The sequence below is a fragment of the Poeciliopsis prolifica genome, unplaced genomic scaffold (genome assembly GCF_027474105.1).
Source record: "Poeciliopsis prolifica strain line A6 unplaced genomic scaffold, Auburn_PproV2 SCAFFOLD002, whole genome shotgun sequence".
Lineage (NCBI taxonomy): Eukaryota > Metazoa > Chordata > Actinopteri > Cyprinodontiformes > Poeciliidae > Poeciliopsis > Poeciliopsis prolifica.
The window spans coordinates 16,945,995-16,968,136 of NW_026562377.1; the positions used below are offsets into that span (position 1 = coordinate 16,945,995).

Genomic DNA, 22,142 nt, shown 5'->3' on the forward strand with positions numbered 1-22,142 from the left:
TAAATATACAGTGCCTTGCAAAAGTATTCATATCTCTTTATTTTCTCTTTGCTTCGATAAACTTGATTGTATCTTGCTAAGATTTTATTTAGGTTTTACCTCTAAATAAAATCCAATGGCCTTTAGAAGTGATCTAATTAGTCCTAGCAAAGCAATCCCGATCTTGAAGACCCCTGGTTTATGTCAAAGAATATTCACGTGCAAGAATGGCCCAGTCAAAGTCCAGATCTTAGTCATGTGGTGTCCAAAGTCAGGTAGATCTGTCCCTGTTTTAGCACAGTTACTGCCAGCCTGTTTGTTGATCCAAGAAGAGGACAGCTGGAGGACTGAGTTTGGACAGTGCTGCTTTAGTCCTACTGACAATCTGTGAAAACGTAGCTTGTACTGTTTTGCCAACTGGAATGTGCTTATAATGCACTCTCTGGAAGTACAAAGATGGTAGAGACATACCACAATACCTGCAGCTGCAACTGCATCAAAATGTGGTTCAAAGTGCTGAATACAAACTCTGTATATAATCATTTTCCTTCCACTTAATAGTTTGCGTAAATTTATTAGCCTATCATATAGAACCATGCATTAAGCTTAAGGTCGCAGCGGGAACATTATAGCAATGTATTGTAGTTTGGCGACACAACGTGGACTGTCAAATCAGAATCTCCAGCCATCTCAGGGTGTTAGACTTCAAAATAAAAGCATCCATTTCGGATTCTGGTGTCTGTCTACTTAATTTAATACCGTTTGCAAGTCACTGGAGTAGGGCTGCGTGCAGTTTGTAGGTGTTAGGATATGAAAGCTCTTCGTCTTCACGACATCCCGCACTTTGTGTCTAAGGCTTTTATTGTGAAAGTGAGTGAACTATCACCTGGAGAGAGCGCAGCTCGCGCGGTGCGGCGCGGCGCGGCTCAGCATCCCGTCCAGCCGGAGTGAGTCTCAGGAAGGCGCTGCGTTTGGACTGTTACGGAAGGAGCAGGCGACATGTTCCGTCCCGACACCAGAGGGATTTTTCTTCCTCTGTGTCTGACTCGAGTGGTGAGTCCTTTGAATCTTATTGCAATGTGTTGAGACAAAGAAGAAAAAGAACTCGTGGAAACTTCGCGCTTCCCTCAAGGGTGGGGTGGGGGTAGAATCTCTTCCATATGGGATAAACTAAGTTGTCCTCTTTGAGTTTCATCGTCTCAATTTAGACACGCGGACCCTCCTGCACGCGCTCGCGTTTCTACGGAGGCAGCTCTCCGTCTCGTTCAGTTCTTGGAATAATTTGTTGCACGCATGTGATGACTCACACAAATCAGTGAGCAGTCATTTCAAAGATGGTTGCAAACTTAAAGCATCATTCCAACAGTTTCAGTTATGCGCATTAAATCAACACTTACCATCAATATTTCATTTGCATTATGTGAAATAGGACTTATTAATGAAAAGTTTCAGACATATGATGAAGTCAGCGCAGAATCCTATTTTGGGGTTAAACCTTGAAGGTGACGTGAGGAAATGCCTTCTTAGTAATAGAAGTGTTTTTAATGGGGTATTAGGTTATTTCTCTGAGCATGTGACTTAAGTTTTATGGTAAATTAAATGAGATGCAGACATGCACCACATCTCTGTTCATATTTCATTACTTCATGTTTCAAATGAATCATGAAAGTCTCACTCTGGTTGGAAATCTTGCAGGGAGTTATCTTTATTTAAGCTGATTGCCATACTGTATTTATGTGACCCGTTTGAGGAAAATTTTTGCCTTATTTTTCATGTGTGTGTTTGGATGTTCCTGTGTTTCAAGAGAGATGGGACCGGATGCGTACGTGAGTTTTGAAATCCGTGACCTTCAGAGATGTTGTACAGCAGATGCTACATCTGGTTCCTGCCTGATGTAAAGAATTGCTCAGTAACAAAACTCTGCAGAACCTGATTGCACCTTTAAAACACGTGTTGGTCAAACCTTTGATCCATTGGTTTAGGAGTTTTTTTCTTCTAAAAAAATCGGTTCAGTGTCGGTGTTCCCTCCGTTGCTGGAGCTACATCGTTCCTTTCACACACAGCTCACACTGAGCAGGTTTCTACTTGCAAAGTCAGTTCTTCCTCTCCACTGTTGCCTCATGCTTGCTCAGACTGGCTAGTGTTAATTGATTTGATCTGAAAGGAATTTGGACTGAATTTGGTTCTACGTAGACTTGAACCAAACCGGTTTGTGATTCAAGATGACATTTGTTTTGGACTGATTGTTCAGGTAGGGCACCCTGATGCCTGGGACCTACAGCAGGATCTTGCGACTGTTGATATGACATGGTCCTAGTCAAAATCCTGAATTTGTTTCAAGGAGAGGCAGCTGTGGCAAGAAACCCTTCAAATATCTGACTGCTGACTACAAGAATTGAATTTATCTCAACCAAAGGAGGCAAGACTTGCTATTAGGATGTCCTAAGTTTTCCTCTACAAAAAAAAAAATATTTTTTTATTGTAGGAATTTGCTAAATGTATCAAACAACGCTTCATTTTAGTTCAACTGCAAGTAATTTGGTTTCGTAAGAGTTGAATGCATTTAAACAAATATTGGTTTGATGACATTTTGTAAAATTTTAACAAAATGTGAAGTATTCATTTCACCTTTTATTGAGGGCCTCTGCAAAATAAAAAAAACTGAACTTCTTTCCTCTCACAGGAACATTTATTCATTAGAGAACATCATCTAGTTCAGACTCATGGTAATTTTTCACAAACTGAGATTTTCAGGCCAGAGCTCTTACATAAATTCATGAATCAGGAAAAAAAAAACATATTTCATCTCTTTTTTAAATCTGTTTTGCTCTTGGTGCAAATAAACAACCCGTCATAATCTCTTCACTTATTTGCTACAAGTTTCTAAATAATTATTTTTGCAATAAAAACAAACCGATGGCTGTACTTGTATCAATTTGCCATTCAGCTTGCCCTATCCGTTCAGCTGTGCAAAAAGCACAGCATGCAGGACGCAGACTTGGCCACGTATCTCACACAGACAGTTAATCGCGTCACATTCACATGCATACACAACAGCTTTGTGGGCGCTATTATTCCAGTGCCACCTCGCTAATATCCTGGCTGAATAGAAATGTGAAAAGCAGGAAAACTGGTTGGTGTGATGATCTGCTTGGCACAAAGATAATGTGAGCGGAGCGCACACTAATCACTGTGCGCATCTCCGTTCTCTTTTACCACCCAGACGATTGCAGTGACCAGAAATGCTTGTTTCCAAAGAAGGTGAAGTGAAACTAAACAAAAGCTAAATCAGCGCTTTCTCTCTCTCGTTCATAGTTGTTCAAATGCGATTGTAAAGTTGCTCTTTGGCCAGTACCTGGGAGGAAAAAAAAAAAGAGATTATCGGTTGTCAGCTGCAGGAGGGTGGAAAAACTTTAAGACATTCATCTACTTATCAGCTCAGTCTGAGTCATTCCACAAGGAGAATACATAACCATAGGATGACAGAGAAGATCCTTTTTTTTGTGTGTGTGTGACTCAGACAAAAAAAAAAAACGTTACGGATGAACTTTTGACAGAAGACATGGAATAACTTTCAAGTACAGTCGGTTACAAAAATAATGATTTAGATGAGTTCTCCTCTGAGACGCAGTTTTGAGCTTATCTAACTCCTGGCAACAAAGTTAATAAGCTTATTTGCATCATAGGTAAAAATATCCCCCCATGTTCTCATGATCTGAACTTCGAAGGCTGACCTTGTTTGTTCACTCTCCCTAATCGAAAGAACATGTTTTTATATTTTTGTGTGCCAGAGCGTAATAGTGCACCTGATTCGCTGTTGGAAACAGAGAGTAGCATCTGCAAAGCGAGCCCGGTGCTTTTTAGGCAGTTATAGTGGATAATGGGTTTCACCTCTCTACGAACATATATATATATATATATATTTTTTTTTTTATCACTGACCTGGCAGAGTAAAGGGGTCTTTGGCCTTGCATTTAGTTTCAGTGCTCACATTATGGAGCTTTATGTTACATAGACCCCCTAATCTCTCCGTCTTCCAACCTCTGTTTCTGTCCTTCAAATGCAGCACAGTGTCTCCCTTCATCACATCACTCTGCTGAAATAGGGGAGAACAACGTGTGCCCTTGGAGCTTTGTAGCGATCCAGTCTTGACTCACTTTATTCCTCAAACCCCCTCCATTATTGAGCATTGGTCTCATATCTCCGGATCCATTGTTGCACAAGATGTCGTCATAGTGTCCCCTTGTGTGAAAACAACACTTATCAGACCCGTGGGGTATCCATCTGTCTGCTTCCTTACTTCCAAGTAGCCTGGATTGCATTTTGATTGCAGATATTTATGATGGTGAGAGTGAATGAAGTGGCCCTAAGGTGCAAAACAAACTGAAATCAGATAAAATACATCAAAAATATGTAAAAAAAAAAAAAAAAAAAAAAAAAAAAAACACCCAACGATGGCCTGAAGATCCCCAGAATAAATCAAAAACTTGAGTGCATTCCAGTAAACAACCCAAAGATGGAAAACTGCCTTTTAGTTAAATGTTTTCAACACAGGACATTTTGCTGTGTTTATATTTTTTTAATGTGTTGTGTTCTGAACCGTCACACGTTTGTTATTTTGTTGAGTCTTCTGTTTTGTGGTCATTTTTGTGACCGAAGGGAGAAAATAGCAGCACAGTCAGTCATATTGAGATGAACGCCTGAGGGTTGTGTAGAAGGAAAATCTATTTGAATGCACTGTGGAAACACCGGCCTAAATTTATAATCTGCAGGTTATGAGTTTCATCTTCAATTGTGTGTAAAAAAAAACAAACAAACAAAAAAAACACCTTTTAAAAAAAAAATCTTTTGCATATCCCGGATCAAATATGCAGATATGAATCAGCATATACACCATCAGGTGGACAATATGAATCATATTTGGTGGTTTAAAGGGTTTTGATGGATGTTTAATAACTGTCTGATTTTCAAAATATTAAAATTAATATCAGAGTATCACTTTTTTAAATTTAATTTTATGTTTTACCTAAATAATCCACAGAATAGTCACAGAAGTCTTTCAATTGTTTAACTCTTTAGGTGAAAACGCATTAAAAATTTTAATTTCTCACAGAAACATTTGGGTCACTTCTAGTGTAAAAGTTCTTCCATATTTTACACATTTCAATTGTTGCTCTGGCTGTGATATGGTCATATTTATGTAGGTATTTATTGTAGCTATAGTCTCATCAGACATCAGCATCAGTATTTATTGAGGCAGCACTTAAACAACTGCTTGTACAAGGATCATAAAATAAAAACTCCAGGCTACATGATTATTTATTTCCATCAGCGAAGTTGTTCATACAGTTTGTTAGACAGTGTTGGAAAAAGTCAAATGTTTGAAAGTTTTATGTAACAAAACAGAAAGAACCAGGTCTGACCTTCATATTTGCATAACTAACTAATTTAGCAACAGAATATTACAATTCTCATCCTTCTCATTTTTTTTAGTAAATACAATTTATGCAAATGAAGTGTTGATGTGGTCTTTTTTTTGTCTCCATTCCAACTTTATTTGGATAAATGATAACTATGGATTGCTTCTGCACGTGCGCATGGATTGAGACAGCATTTAACAACTTCTTTAAAAAGAACTGACTCCTTTGAAAATATTTTGAAGTACAAAGACTTTACAAAAACAGCAGCTGGTTCTTTTAAATAAATTAAACCAAGTGACTATGGAGAAGATGACTTATTTTCTGCCTAAGCAAGCAGCTCGCAGCGATGACTGTCGGAGCCATCACCGATGACAAATCACCCTGAAGAGTGACAAACAATGCATGGGGTGAAGAGTCGGAGCTGAAGTGAGTTTGTAAATGTCAGCATAACCCGACACTGATAGAAATTATACATGTTGAATGCTCCGACGCTCCATTTAAAAAAAAAAAACAAAAAAGCCATATTTACAAAACAAAAACTTGTGAATACCGCACATTATGCAGCATGCCCCTGAATTGGTTTACTCAGTTTCTGCAGGGGGGAGAATAAACTTTAGTTATCCTCTACCTGCCTTTGAACTGGAAGAGCAGAAGCAGCAGGGTAAATTGCACAACCACATCTCTCATTATATTGTTAGTGCGACATTAGGAAGAAATAGAGTTGGCAAGGTTTCCCACATTTTCATTGATCAGTGGCGAGGGCAGGCGTGGTGCTGAAGAGGAGATGGTTGCATGTTTGTTTCCAATTTGAGGGAATGAGGAAAACATTTCTCTGCCAGCAGGGGTTTGTGCAGTCCCAACAAGCTTCCTAAAAGTTGTTAGTTCCTGTCGCTGTTTTTGACATGAAAAGGTGTCGGTAATCTTGCACAAATACAGGCACTTGTTGGTCTCTAACCGAGACACTTTTGGTGCACGTGTGGATGTGTCTGTGTGAGCAATATCAACGTGAAAAGTTATTTGCCAGGATGTTATGTTCACAACTTCAGTGTGTTTCGCTCGGTCTTTGTTCGACCAAAACAAATTGGCATAGTTGCAAAGATTTTGCTACAAATAGGAATATAAAAAAAGCATTTGCATTCAACCCCCTTCATTTTGTCTCAAAGACAAGCGTGTTTAAAGCCTGCTTGTGGGTTGTTATTTTCAAAGGTACTGTCAATCTCAGAAATTAGTCATCAGGACATATATTCCAATTTACTGAATTAGTGTGTATAAATGGCCCAGTCAAAGTCCATATCTAAATCCATTTAAGACACTGTGGCTTGAAAGTGAATCATACCGATATGTTCTATTAAGCATGACTGAGCTTGAAGCATTTGAAAAAATGAGATTCTCGCTCTCTAGCTATGCAAAGTTAGAAGAAAAATACCCTAAAAGAGCTTCTTCAGCAGTAATTGTGGCAAAAGGTGGTTCAACAAAAAAAGTGCGTGAGTAGGGCTGAATGCAAATGCTCAACACGCTGCATCGATCTCTGTCCACTTCACTCTTACTGTACATGCGACTTCGTGTTGGTCCTTCACATAAGATCAGAATAAATTGCTCAGGTTTGTGGTCCTAAAGTGACAAAAAAACAAAGTTTGATGGTGGTAACCACTTAAGTTGAGGTTTTGGTTAAGCTGGAATCAGTAGCATTTGATTTTTAGATATGATTAATAATGATATGTTTATGGACCATCATGCTGTGTTTTTAACTAATGACGTTTCATTACCGCATCACGTCAGTGTGGTGCAACATTTCTGTAATCAGTTCAAATTTAAATAGTTTTTTTTTTTTTACATTGTCTTGCCTCTTTCAGTTCAAAAGCCTTTATGTTTCTTCGCATATGATGCAATTAAATAACTTTGTGCAGGCAACAATGTTATCATTCCCCACAGAGATCGACTGATCTCTCCACTAGAAATAGTTACAGCACCCATCAGGTCATCCTATGGGACAGCAACGCTCAGAAAGACGATAACTAGGGAATAATCTCTTTGACGTCCCCCAGCAATGTGGCGTCTGATGCATTGTTTTGTCAAGAGTTTGTCAGAAACACGCCACGCAGACGCATCTTGTTTTCCCTTCAGGGGTTTTTAACTAAGATGGAAGTGACCCGAAACAAGGACGCCGTCAAATCAACATGCGCATCAGAAACGGAGTTGGCTCCACTGGTGCTCTGTCTGGTGTCCCGCTACAGTTTACTGGATGCAAATCTCTTTCAAACTAAATGGGGTGGAGAGGCAGCCTCAAAATCAAACAGGGTGGAAAAGACAAAATGCAAAACGGTCCCTCCTCATAAAGCAATTTTGGCAACAAACAGGCACGTGATCATCATGTCATGGTTTTCCTAATTACATACTGTCACGGCTATTTGAACAACTCTGCTGTACATAAAAACTCATAGCTTTAGAGGTTTGATTTGTTCCTCGTATTTAATCTTTATTGCTATTGAAAAAACACTAACACCTCGGAGTTAAAAATGTATGCTTACAGATTGCTTTTATTTCTGTTTAGAAAAGGATGCCCAGATAATAAAACTATCCAAACAGAGTTAGGTCCCCATAACACCAGGTAACCACAAACACATATAGACAAATACTCCCGTCAGTCCTGCCGACTACATTTTATGCTTTATGATGTTTCTGAAAGGAAGGGAAAAATAAAAATAAAATCGTAAAACAAAGACCCCACCACTCTGTGGAGAATTTTTGCAATTTTTGCAATATCCTGTCGTAGTGAACAAAACAAGACCTGGCTCTCTGCTCTGACCTTTAGATTGAGACCACCTAAGTTCACTGGCACCATGCATATTAAAAAAAAAAGGAAAAGATGGAGAAGTTCTGATTTTACCCATTGTGGGTTCAGCAGCTCCAGCACCATTACACTCATCAGCAGGTGTCTTAGTTTGCACGACTTTCCTTTTTAGGAGATTTTTGTCTCTTTTTTATGATATAAACATTTAAAATTTGACTAAAAACTAAAGCTCTATAAATCTGTAAGTGGGGCAGTACTTTAACACTGTATTGTACTGTATTGTAGATAAATCTTTCTGGGAAAGTTTACAAAATCTACCTTCTACAAAAACGTCAGACTCTGTCGTCCAATCTCATTAGCTTAATATTTCAAAAGAGAGATGATGCATTTTTAATTTGGGGTCAAAGTAATATTGGAGCAGGAGGCAAATTGTTCACGCCATCCTCTTCACATCTCAACACGTTGACTAGATCCATAAATGTTTTATATACAGTCTGTGCTAACAAGGGCAGACAGCACATTTGACCATTACTTGAAAATATCCATTTTTAACTTCTGCACCTGATGTCCTGTGAAGGTCAAAATCCTACATCTCCCTTTATAGAACATTAAATCTCGTTTTACTTGAATCTTTGGATTTCGGTGCCCATACCAACCCTGTCTGCATATTATCATTCAGTTCAGTGTCTCTTTAGAAATGTATCCTTCCTCTGAAGTGTTGTTAACTTCTTCTAATTGACAGTCGAATGCAAATTTAGTTGTTGCTTTTTTTATTATTGCTGTTGTTTGTCGTTTGAAAATGTAAACAATCTGAAGGACCTCTGAGCAACATTAGAAGGATTTTGCACAGTGTTGCTGGAAGCAAAGATTATCATCTGTGTCCTTCGGGACAACCTCTTTAAATGAATCACTCTAATTCCCCCCTTCTGGGCGCGATGGTGAAAGATTATTGTGCTTAATGTCACTGACGGAAATAGGTGAGTTTTACCAAAAGGGTAGTGTTTCAGAGGGAGACCAAAATGAGTCACTGCCCTTTCAGAGACTCTTATTTATTTATTTATTTTTAAACACATGGAAGGCTTTTGGATCGCTTCAGCAGGCAAAGTAATGCCACCTGCTTATATATAGAAAATATTCACCTATTGATGTCTAAGCTTATCTTTTATTCATTAGTGGAAAAGAAAGTGATTTAATTGCACTTAAGCAACAAGAAATACTCATTAGAGTCAAACAAAAAATTGTTTTCTATCTGAGGACATTGTTAGGACACCATAATGCCACAAAGCTGGCCTGATCCCTTTGGCTCATGACTTCAGAGCAGTTCTTCTTGCATGCATTATGACAGCAATCCTTCCTTTTCTTTTTTCTCAACCCATCCTTAGTGGATTTACTGGTACGTTTTGGTTCACTCTCATGTTGCAGGGTCCAGTTCTGCCCTCGTTTTACTTTTTATAGATCCTCTCACATCTTTTATTTATTTATTCTTTTTACCTTATGACAGGCGTGATGACTTCCATGATGGTGAGCTGGTCGGGTTCTGCTGCTGCAAAACATCCCCAAACCGTCACACTTCTGCCTCTGTGCTTCACAGTTGTTATGAGGGTTTGTTGCCTGAATCCTGCATTTGATTAGAACCAGACGTCCCATCTGTTCTTATGGCCAGAAAATAAATTATTCCAGACTCATCAGTCCAACAAAAGATATTCCAAAAGTCCGGGTCTCTATCTGTGTCTTAAACTGCAACACATGGCCACATCGTCGGATGTCCTCTGGTGTAGACTTTAAGTAGGACGAGACTGAAATCTTTTTGAGATCTATTAAAATCCTTGTGAACTTCTACTCTCTTTTTTTCTGATGACTTCAGCTGTCAGGATCTCACCAAGAGGATTACTCTCACTTCTCCAGAGAGAGGTTCACTAAGCTAAACTTCTGAGATTTAAGCAGGACAAATCTCTTCATCTGCTGGGCAGAGATGTTTTTGTATCATTCACATGATGTGACAGGCGGTTTTTGCCATACAGTGGAAATAAATGTCGGGGGTGTCTTAATTTGTTCCTCATCAGAAAATAGCATTTTTAGACTTCATAAGAACACACTTGCGATCAATTACGAAAGGTTGATCATGTTACTTGAGTCTGTCGGCATTGATCCGAATATGTTAAAAAAACACAAGCTTTCAGAATTATTTCTCCACATCTATGTACCTCTGCATATGTTGGAGATCCTCCCTTGCTTTCCTGCCTCCAGGCTTTGTCGCTTCTGCACCCGGAGTGTGAATTCTACTTTCAGCTGGAGAAAGAGGAGCGACTCTGCCTGCAGTACATCGCCGAGCAGGAAAACAGAAGCACAGAAGGTGTGTTTTTCACTTTTTAAAACAAGCAGCCATGTAGAAGCAACTCATGAATCGAAAAGTGGCTCTGAGTGATATGAAATATACAGCAGGTGGTCACTGTTCACATTAAATTGCAGGAAATGTCTCACAGAGAGCCATGAGCTGTCTGGGAAGATTGTTTATGGTCGGGAATGAAAACAGACTCGGTTATCTATCACTGAGATGCATCTGTAGAATGAAACATTAGGCATGGTTTCATATAGACTAATGATAAATAAAGAAAAGGTCTACTGAGTGGTTTTCGTTTTTTTAATTGTAATTCTAGAGATGGTTCAAACAACTCTGTTTGGAATAACTGTTCACACCATTTGCATAATGTTTTTTCCGCCATGACTACATAATCACATAAGGTCTATCTCGACTGAAATAGCAACACATTTTCAACTTCCTGTCCTGAAATCTTCTTTGGAAAGGTTGCAGACCATTATGGGATGAAGTTGTCTGCTGGCCTCAAGCTGTCACCGGTGAAACTGTGCAAAGAGGTTGTCCTGCAGTCTTTTCCCTGTTCAGAAACAACACAGGTAGGTGACCTGGCTGGTTGAAATAAAACACATTAAGTGATTAAGTCAAAATGTAGCACAGTAAAAAATTATAAAGTTTTTAGTTATTTAAACTGAAGCAATCTCGTCAGATTGTCATAGGTGGTAATTAAACTTTATCTCTATTAATAACTGAATAAGTCTAGTAATGACTGCACATAAAACTTGGTTGTTGCAAAATGAGCGAATAAAGAGTTGCAAATACCGTCATATATATGTTATGGACTTTATTTTAAAGGACAAACTAAAAACGTTTGTTCTCTAATGTATCAAATGGAGATTAAATCAAATGCTTGATTTAACTTAAATCAAGCATTTGAGGCAGTCTGCCTCAGATGGTATGAAATGAATCCCTAAGGTCACATGTTCACAGATAGAAGTTGTACATATGTTTTATGCAATCTAAATCATGTCACTTACCTGACTGTACGTCAGCTTCATATGAGTCTTCTCCTTAGATTACCTCGTGTGTTGCTTCACGTATTTTGACATAAACTCTGTCCAGCTTTAATGTCACGGTTGAAGAAAAGCATCCTCACAGTGTGAAACTGCAGCCACCATTCTGTTAGCTTTCCTCCAAATATGGTGTTTTGCACTTGGGCTTAAAAGTTTACTTTGAATCTCATCTGATCAGGCTAACCTTTTACATATTTGCTGAGTCCCTTATAGGGCTTATAGCAAACTTTAAGGACATTTTATAGGTCTCTCTCAACAAACAAACTGTTTATCCCAGGATAAACAGTTTGTTTATCCTGGGATATTCTGTCAACAAATCTTGGCTGCTTTTGTTATCAATTTCCTATGTAGTCTGGCTGAATTCATGGCTGAATTTTGGTAGATTTGTAGCTGTGCTCTTTCCATTCTCAGATACTGTTCAAATCTTGGAATATCATTTTATTGCCTACATTGTTTTCTCACAGCTTTATCTCCAATCTATCTGATGTTTTCCTTGGTCTTCATTATGCTGTTTATTAAGTGAAGAGGGCTAAAACGTTTACTCCTGAAGCCATCAAAGAACAGCAAGATGTATACTGAGATTAAAACGAAGCACAGTTTATGAACCACTTTACTTTTATAGGCGATTGGTTGCACTGGATTTTCTTTAGGGCTATCAAAGATAAGTGAGCTAATTTCTCAAATGTTATGCACCAACTTGTAAATGTTTGTTTTATTTTTTCTCCATTCGTTTTAGGTTATTTTAAAATCTGAAAACCATTCATTTTGTTTTCACGTCACAATTAAGTGAATCTATGTAAGAAATATGGCTGTGAAAAAGAGAAAAAGGCTCAAATGTGCTCCAGAAGAGGATAGCATTCTAAGTGAATACATTTGACTTCTTGTTCACCTAATGTCTGTCTGTAGGGTCGGTGAGCCGAAACTGCACGAGCCGCGGCTGGTCAGAACCTTTTCCAGCGTACCACATTGCCTGCACTGTGGATGATGACATTCCTGAGGTAAGGGTCGTTGAAGCACAACAGCTTAACAGGTCACACAGAGAAACACGGGACTCCAAAGATTAGGAGGGCAGAGGTCGACAAGAATATTGGAAACAGCTGGAGACAAAAGCAGGAGAAAACTGAGAGCTGCCTGAAAATTGGGAGGAAGCACATAAAAAGCATAAGGACAAAGCAAAGGGTGAATCTGTGGCAGAATCAAACAGGCAATGAAAAGAAAAAATGCTCCATATGTCAGGAGCTGCATTTTTCTCATTTTAATTTGAAGCTTTTTGACGTAATGGTCAACAGGCTTCTTGGAAGAGAAAAGAAGACCTATTTTGCTGTAAGACCAAAAATATGTTTGATGGACAGAGTCAGAAGTCACTCAGCAGGAAATAGCTGAAATTATCTAATTTCCGTGAAAAGAAGAGAATGGTACTTAATCACAATGTTGCTTTTGGAAGACACCAGCAGTGAGATGGTGCACCTTTTGTTTTGATGTAAAAAGCCTAGTAAATGTTGTAAAAGCTGCATTGACAGGATCTCCCCTGCATTTGTTTTGGACCCATCTCTTCAGTCCAGTTAAGTCTTAACTTTACCAGTAATTTAGTCTCATTTAGGGACATTACTCTACTTATTTATTTTGAAGTCCGACAGCTTTGATATTTCAATATGATGTCCTTTCACACAAATCCGTCTTTCTTGCATCGCTTTTAGACGGAGCAGTCTTATTTTGCCACTGTGAAGCTGATATACACCATCGGCTACAGCGTCTCTCTGGGGGTGCTGGCTGTGGCTGTCTTCATTCTGCTGATGTTCAGGTTTGAATTTGATAGTTAAAGACTGTTCTGGTTTATACGTCACATAGTAAATCTTGATCAATGAGCCACATGACTCTAGAAATACTGTTTATAAACACTGTACAGCTCTGGAAAAAAAAATGAAGAGACCACTGCACTGCACCCCATTGATAACCTACTAAATATTGATTTCTGAACTCTTCCTGAATTAAAACATTAGTATTTTTGTTTCTAAATGAATATAAACTTGTTTTCTTTTCATTATTTAATGTCTGAAAGCACTGCATCTTTTTTGTCATTTTGACCGTTTCTCATTTTCTGCAAATAAATACAACTACAACATTTTTGTTTGGATTATCAGACATGTTGTCAATAATTCAAAGAATAAAAAAAATAAATAAACAATGTTCATTTTTCTCAAACATACACCTACGAAAAGTAAAATGAGAAAAACTGATCATTTTAAGTGACCTCTCAAATTTTTTTCAGCGCTCTATGTCCTTTTATGTCCAGATGGCTTTCATTTTTCACGGTGCTTTTTTAAAACTATATCAGAAATTTTGTCTGGAGTTGTAAAACAAATTTGTGAACACCTGAAAGACTATTGAATTGAGATAGTGGTAGTAAGGTATCTATTTTCAGTGCAAACAGAACTAAAGCTGATTTGTATAGGTGTCATTGCAAAAACAGGAGGGTGTGACATTTACCTGAAGAGAATTCTTCAATTTAATAGCAAAGTTATTAAATCGAACAGCTTATTTGGTTTGGTTTTTATATCTTCCTCTCTGGCCATGGAAAACTAAACTCTTTAACTCTTCTGGGAGTTAACATGCCACAATGCTCCTATTTATTAAATGTTCACTTCCCTGTTATTGAAGACATGAATTCTGCTTGTGGGAGGTTTATTTATGTACTTTTATGCACAAATATGATAAAACCATCTATTCTCTCCTAATCAGCTCTTTTATTTGATGGTTTTTGTTGGTGTAGTGCACACAAAACTCTGACCCTAATAATCTATCAATTAGCCTTCAAACATGTTTCTCAGACTGATTTCACAATAATCTATTCTTAAAAGACAAAAAAAATAATTTCAAGTAAATATATAAAAAAAAGCTCAATTAAATATGCAAATTAAATTAATAGAAACCAAAATTGTGTGAAATTGCATGTCAGTTGGTGTGACTATTTGTCTTTTCATCTATTTATTTATCTATTTATTTTATTCTTACCTTTCATTGTCTGTTTGAAATAAATAAAATATTTAAAACTATAAAAACATAATCAATTCGGCGGAACAATTTTAAAGAAACTACATTTTTTGTAATTGTTGTGCAGTATAGCCTTCAGTGGTTTGCATTTGTTTGCATGCTTTTCAACAGGAGGCTGAGATGTGCCAGGAACTTCATTCACATCCAGCTCTTTCTCTCTTTCATCCTGAAGTCTGTGGCCGTCTTCATAAAGGATGCTAATCTGTTTCCAAGTTATGACACCAACCACTGCACCTTGTCCACGGTAAGATAAACACTCCCAGCAGGAGAGTTCGGGATCGAATTCACCGTCTAACTATTCACTCTCTGTTCTCTTTTTTTTCTGTTCAGTTTGCCTGCAAGGCTTCTGTGGTTTTCTGCCACTACTGTATGATGACTAATTTCTTTTGGCTGCTGGTAGAGGCGCTCTACCTCAATTCCCTGCTGCTCTCATCTTTATACCACAGCCGCCGCTGCCTTTGGGGCCTCAGTATTCTGGGATGGGGTGAGAAGCTCAATATAGCAAAAAATACTGAAATGTGTTTGTCTCTTTAAGCGACAGGCAACAGATGTCAAGTTTATGACTTAAACATGTTTGTTTTTTGGAGCCAAGTAAACAGTTTTATTTTAGCAATTTAACGTAGCAACTTGTTTAGCAATTACTTGGAGCCAGTAGTGAAGCTGAATGACTGTCATAACTTTCAAGCTACTGTCGTATTTGCCAACCTGTCATGTGTGATTTCTCTTTGAGGTCTCTGACCTGAGCAGCTTGTAGTTTTGTGACTAGATTACGTGTAGATATGCAAGACATTCTTCAGCATACATGATACCAAACAGTCATTATAAGTTTATAGGAAATAAAATACTGCATAAAGCCTCCTAAAGCCTAATCTGCTCTTAGAAATTGCAGCACAGCTCAGAGACAAGATAAAGAAAAACTCAGTTTCATATACTAATAACAGTGTAATTATGATTTTGCCTTCTCACTGTGTCTTGATTAGATTTCATTGACATTAATTTTGGTTTCCTGCCTCTCTACAGGTGTGCCTGTTGTCTTTATACTTCTGTGGATTGGATCCAGGGTTTATTTTGAGGACACAGAGTTTGTATAAAACCTCATGGCTTTTGAAATGCACTAATAATATATTGTTCATCTATGTCATTTAGTTTAAGCAATTAAAAATAAAGAATCACAGTATGGTAAATAGCCTCATTAAGTTAGAGAATTGGTTTACGTGTGAGATGTAAGTTTAATTCAGGTGATAAATTATTTTCTGTTGTTTGATGTACTTTATTATTTGTGCTTGGTTTAACTGTGCTTCTGTTGCTTTTGTTCAGTTTACATGAAACAACTCCAAATGTCTTTAAAATATCTTCATCTACAGATGTTGGGACAACATCAAGGACTCTCCTTACTGGTGGATCATTCAGGGACCAATTGTTGTCTCTATAGCGGTAAATGCTCCCATTGAAAAACCCTTGGCTTTTATTCATATGGAATCATACAGACTGTGTGCAGTGATGGTTTTTGATATGAGCAAATATGGCTCACTACCTGGCTATATTCTACTTGGATGGTTGTGGCCACTACCATCCAAGAGAGTTTTCTGTTGCTTACTTTAAAGTCCAGTCGGTGTCATTTATACATTCATACATTACATACTCTGTCTGCCTACTAACCTGCAATGATTTACACAGTAAAAAGTTATGTTTTTTTTTTAGTTTTTTTTTTTCTTCAGAATGGGCTTCATTAGTGGAGTGGAGTCTGCATTTGATTTTTTTCAGTGTTATAGGGAGTGTGAATAAGTGGAAAAGGAAGAGTATATCAGGACTTTATGCAAAAACCATTACTGATTGACATCAATTTGTCTTTTTTGTGTTTTTTTTATCAACAGGTCAATTTTATGCTTTTCGTGAACATCATCAGAATCCTCATTCAGAAGCTAAATCCTCGGCTGATCCAGTTCAATAACTCCTCTCAATACAGGTAATAGTCAGTAAAGTCTGAGCGGCGATGCACTTTCTCAGCTCTCAAATGCTGATTGTATGTAAATCCTTTATCCAAAGAACACTGAAGTCTGCTGGAAATATTTTCAAAGAAAATAGAGTGCTTGTTTGCAACCTTGAAGTCTGAGGACTGGTTTTATTCAATTTAGATTCATTTTTTTCTCCCCCATACAAAGTGTAGATTTTTCAGAGTCTGGGCTCTGTGGCTTATTTGTGGTAAACTCTTGCACTTTCTCCGAGTGATGATTGACACTTCTTTGAATACTTTTTAGCTCTCGGATGTTGAAAGATGCAGTTTGGGCAAAAGCTGTTGATACACTCGTAGTGTGTCCTGAATAATTTATTTGACCTACATGCTGAGCATCAATCTACTCAGTCTGGCCACGTCTACCTTTCCTCTTACCAAGAGCCTTATCAGAATTTATAATTGGAATCACAAATAGACCGAGCGCGCCTGGCACATCAAGTATGCTGGACCTCATAAAAGACATATCAAGGTAAGTTAAAAGATGGTTGATTTAATTATCAGCTACGGTGCATTCATACCTGTAATACAAATGCACATGAGATATACATACAAACACATACCTGCACATACAGAGTAATCCTCCCAACTAATGCCCGATCTTACTTTTTACCTGCTTGCATCAGCAGCATTCAGATGAGAAATGCTCTATCTGCGACAGGATGTTTCACCTCTGGTATCTGGATTTTATTTCCCTCTGTGCAACAGGCGCCTGGCCAAGTCCACCCTCCTCCTCATCCCTCTGTTTGGGACCCATTACATGTTCTCCAGCTTTCTGCCTGACTCCTTAAACAACCTGCGCTTCTATATCGAGCTCTGCCTGGGATCTTTTCAGGTGCAAACGTGAACTTATCACACAAACCTGATTCGTTTACAAGAAAATACCTAACCCAACTTGCTTCTGTGCACAAACCATGTTACGTTCATGCTGTATATTGGTTTATTTCTCCTTTCAGCTTCAAAAGTTTTGCTATATTTTTTAAACCCCAACTGTGAAAATTTCAAATCAGACATCTATTTAATTCGTAGCTGTATATTTTCAAAAGATACTTTGTGCAGTATTTCTGTTAATTGCAGATTAATTATTAATTTCCCAGACAACACATAGATCATATATTTATTTGTATAGCCCTTTGCAGTAACCACCAGGTCAACCAAACAACCAATATAATTGCAAATAAATAAAATAAAACATATAAAGGTTAAAAAAAAAAGAAAGACAGAAAAACAAACTTAAAAATTTGACATTACTGAGTATTAAAAGCCATGTTAAATATACATTTCTTGAGTCTTTACTTGAAGAGGCCCAGGTCAAAAATCAAGTGTAGGTACTTTATTAACTTTGTCACTTGTTGCACAATATGATGTCATAGTCAGGCACAAGGCCAACACAGAAAATTACTTTTAAATACTTTTGAGTGTGTTCAGATTCAGATGAGAAAACACTTTGACCAAACAGAACTTGAAGGTAATTTAAAACTTTTGCACAGATCTGCACTCTCATGAACCTTAAGCACACAAGTTCTCCATCTCTGCTTTAAACTGTATGCATGCAGTTTAAAGCTGTAATATTAAAGTTAACAAAGACAGGTTCAAGACTTGCTGTTGCACAAAAGACACCCGGAATCCGGTGAATGTAACAATTAATAATACAAATCGTCTCTTTTACAGGGACTTCTTGTTGCTGTCCTCTATTGCTTTCTCAATCAAGAGGTCAGTACAAACCACACACTCAAGTATTAGCCGTAACACATTCAGAATAACTACCAGGCGATTTATGGATCTCTGATGCATAAGGAATATGCTTAACGATATTGAAGACCTGTGAGAGGTGCAGGGGGGGAAACTGCCAGCACTTAACGTACCAAAACAATTTGCCACTTCTTTCCACCTTGTTGCATATGTGAAAGCCCCAATGTGGTTTCAGTAATTATCATGATTAATGCAAGGCTGATCTCCTATCAATCCCTGAGCATCACCTGTCTGTCTTTCTGTCTCTCTGTCTGTCTGTCTTCATCTGTCCTTGTGCATTAACTTAATATCTATTTCAGTTTCCAAAAGGGCCTTGCAGATAATAGTTGAGACTGAATTTTTGACCTGGGTTGTTACTTTTATTTTTGACATCGTCTTGCAGGTAAAGAAATACTGGGGCTTAAACTTAAGTTTTGCTTTAGAAAACATAATTTTTATTTTTTATTTTTACTACAGTTCCCATTTTCTAGTATGTAGACTTATAAGTCATGACAGTTAAATTATTTTCATGCCCCCAGAATTTATACCTATGTTAAAGGAAAAAAAAAAACAGAAAATGGAAGAAAAAGGCAGAACAAGGCAGCAAAGAGTACCAGAAATAGGTGCAGAACAATAATTTCATAAGGAGCCCCAAATGCGGGCGTCAGTGCATAACAAAATAGCCACACAAAACGAAACGGGCATAGTAAGGTCACAAAACTCATGTGTACTCTAAAGTGAAGACTGGTGCATCAATTTATTGAGTTATATGGTAAACGTTTGGAGAAATATTGTCTTTGAGGTAGTAGTTTGGTATGAAAGAGGATTAGAGCTGAAAAAAAGCAGGGTTAGTGTGAAATTACATAAAATTGCTATTTTGAAATCTGTTTGATGTTTGATATCTGTTTTCAAAAATTATCATTTCTGGTCTCCCAGAATACCAGATCTGTGTGGACGCAAAGACTAAACAAAAAAAAACTTTGCGAATACACCTAATCTTGTCTCTGTCAAACCGGGCCTTAATTAGCAGGACTCCATAGAGGAGGATTCAGGTGTGTGAGGTGTCTGAGATTCTCCTGAGGATTTCAGGACATCAGACCTCAAAAAGTGCATTTTGACACTCCTAAACTAGAAAAACAAAACACATACAAACACTGTGCTAGGAGGGAAACAGAACCTAAAGGAAAGCTAATGTGAGAAAAGTAAGAGTGGATCACCATCTCTGTGAATTTCTCAAAATGAATGAGTGCAATCACACATTCATTTGACAAATTCTCCATTTGGTGGTTTTTGTCAAGAAAACATTTTTCCAATTGCATAAACTGGCAATGCAGTCTTCGCAATTCTTTTTTATTTTTATTTAAATACGAGTCTCCAAATGCCAAGGGAAAGATGGATTGCAATTTGTTTTGTATTTTCAAGATTTCACGTGTACTCCTCCAAAACGTGGGGACAGTTGCCCTTTAAATGTTTAATTAGTAGATCCATAACTTTGTTCTGCCCATTCCATTATTGGCTATTAACATTGAATTTTTTTGCTTTGACATTTTACTATTCCTTACTCATCAATGGTCTATACTATGCTGATCTACAGAAACTAAGTAGGCTATTATAAAATGTTAAACAATGTTTTCCTAGTTTTTTTCCTGACGGAGAGGTGTCTTCTTGTCTTTTTCTTACGTATGTTCTCCCTTGCACTTAATCTTGTGCTGTAGGTGCAGAAAGAGATCCACATGCAGTGGCTGAGGTGGCAAGAGAGGAGCTACGGCGTGGTGTCGCCCGCGGCAAAGGGGAGCCAGATGGACACTCCCTTCTGATATCTCTCTGGTGTGATAGCCGAATGTTCAAACAGGACTGTTTCTGTGCATATTGTATCTGTCCAATAGGCTGTAGTGCACGCACAGTGATTGTTTTTGATTCCTCAGCGAGTTCTCTAAGTTTGTCCAAACCGCGTGCCAGATGCTCTCTGTTCTTCAGCCAAAACGGAGAGAATCTGAAATCAACTAAAATTTCAACACATGCTCACATTTCACACTACAGTGCCGGATAGTTCTTGCTTACATCTCCCAACCACATACTAATCCCATGAAAAGAGCAGCTTTCTGCCTCAGAGCCATCATTCAATAATTAATGACTCGATAATTTCAGCTAGCTGAAAGATCGACTTAACAATTATAGAGCCTTCATTTAAAAAATAAAATTCTGATAGGGGGTTTATTTTAATCAAGAAAACAATGTTTCCTAATTTACATTTTAATGTAAACATGATGTTGAGTCTGGCCTGTTCAAATCAGTGTCAGCTTTTGATTTTGGTGAGAGAGCATTGCATGTGCATTGAAAATGTACCTATATTTGAACATTTTACATTGTTTTAACTCTCATGCTCCTTGCTTGCTGTGAATCAAACTGAGCCCACGAACAGTGAGGCACAAGAAACCTCAAGACTTCTTCTGCTTTCTTCAGCTGGATTGGGTTTTCCCACGGTGCTATTCATACCAGAAACGCCATGGATTAAAGTTTTTGTTCATTTTTCATTTGCATTTGTATCCTAATTCCCGTCTCTATATGGTTTTTACTTGGAGGTGTAGTTATGCTTTTTTTAAATCATTTTATTATTTATTTATTTATTTATCTTGTTTATTAATTTATTTGTATTAAACTCAGTATCTACTATTAACTCACATTCAGCATTGTGTTTGTTGTTGTAAAAAAATATGTAAAAGTGGATTTTAATGGTATGATACAATAAATAAGCCTGACATTGTTCTGTTTTATTTTTCAATCAAAGCACTTGTGCAAAATTTGCCTGCATAAAGGCAAAAGTGCAGACCTACAGGTCTGCACTCTTTGTGATCTTTATGTCACAGTGAAGATTAGTGTCATGTAAGAGCATTGTCTTGCCTTAAACTGAATGTAAAATCTGTCGTAGTTTGTGCCAGTTGTTATTGAGTGTCCATCCATAATGGATTTTGATGTTGCTGCCTTGTCCTGTCATCACCCTGTGGTATTTCCTGTGAGTTCAAGCATCGACTTTTGTCCTCAGTAGCCTCTTTTAGGAAGGACAATACATTTCACCTGGCAGCTGGGAATGTTGAAACACTGAAAATTAATGTCTCACTGTTACTAACTGTGATTTAAGCTACACGTGACTTTTAGGACAGAAGTGAATTTCTTAACGTTCTCATTCAGAAAATGAGTGTGAAACAATGTTTGGAGTTGTTCTGTTTGCGTCACACAAATAAACATAATAAATCAGCTTTTTAAAAGCATCGGCATGCTCTGTGTGTTTTTGAAGTTCGATTCATTCAGAAGATAAGTTATCAAACAGACTTTTCATTGTGCTATTCCTTTGTATCCTCTTATCAGTGTGGGAGAAAATGTTCATGATTTATTTATTTTAAACAATAACCGTGTACAAGTTATGCCCATTTATGTTTGGACAGATGTAACATTGGAGAGACGCCACACATCTTTAGAAGTCATCACCAAACTTGAGATATAGCTGAGGGTGGATATTTGACATTTTCATTTCAGAAATGATTGTGTTGAATACATCTATAGACCTGGCTGTCAAATTTTGCCCTCAGAATAACACCACCACTTCTGTGTTAAACAGCTAGTTTGGTGCCTTATATTTGAAAGATTCAGTTGTCTCTTGTCACTGTAGCCTAATGATGAATCCATGTCAACTCCTAACCTGAAAATATAAATGAGCAGATTCTCAGCACAATGTGGAATTGATTTAAATGTTGAATACAATAATGTACAGTTA

At 37.6% G+C, this 22,142-nt stretch overlaps 1 protein-coding gene across 2 annotated transcripts; it reads left to right on the forward strand.

The window, feature by feature from the left end:
* The first annotated feature begins 917 nt into the window (after positions 1–917).
* ghrhrl (growth hormone releasing hormone receptor, like) lies at positions 918–21,620 on the forward strand. Of its 2 annotated transcripts, XM_055052722.1 has the most exons (13): positions 918–1,032; positions 10,438–10,543; positions 10,996–11,103; positions 12,484–12,575; positions 13,275–13,378; positions 14,740–14,872; positions 14,959–15,112; positions 15,649–15,709; positions 15,993–16,062; positions 16,503–16,594; positions 17,348–17,474; positions 18,311–18,352; positions 20,086–21,620. In XM_055052722.1, exons 1-13 carry the CDS (start codon positions 979–981, stop codon positions 20,185–20,187), a joined length of 1,245 nt encoding a protein of 414 aa, XP_054908697.1. In that variant the 5' UTR covers positions 918–978; the 3' UTR covers positions 20,188–21,620. The 2 variants fall into 2 exon arrangements, with proteins under 2 accessions (XP_054908697.1, XP_054908707.1); XM_055052732.1 differs by lacking the exon at positions 18,311–18,352.
* Positions 21,621–22,142: the final 522 nt, after the last annotated feature.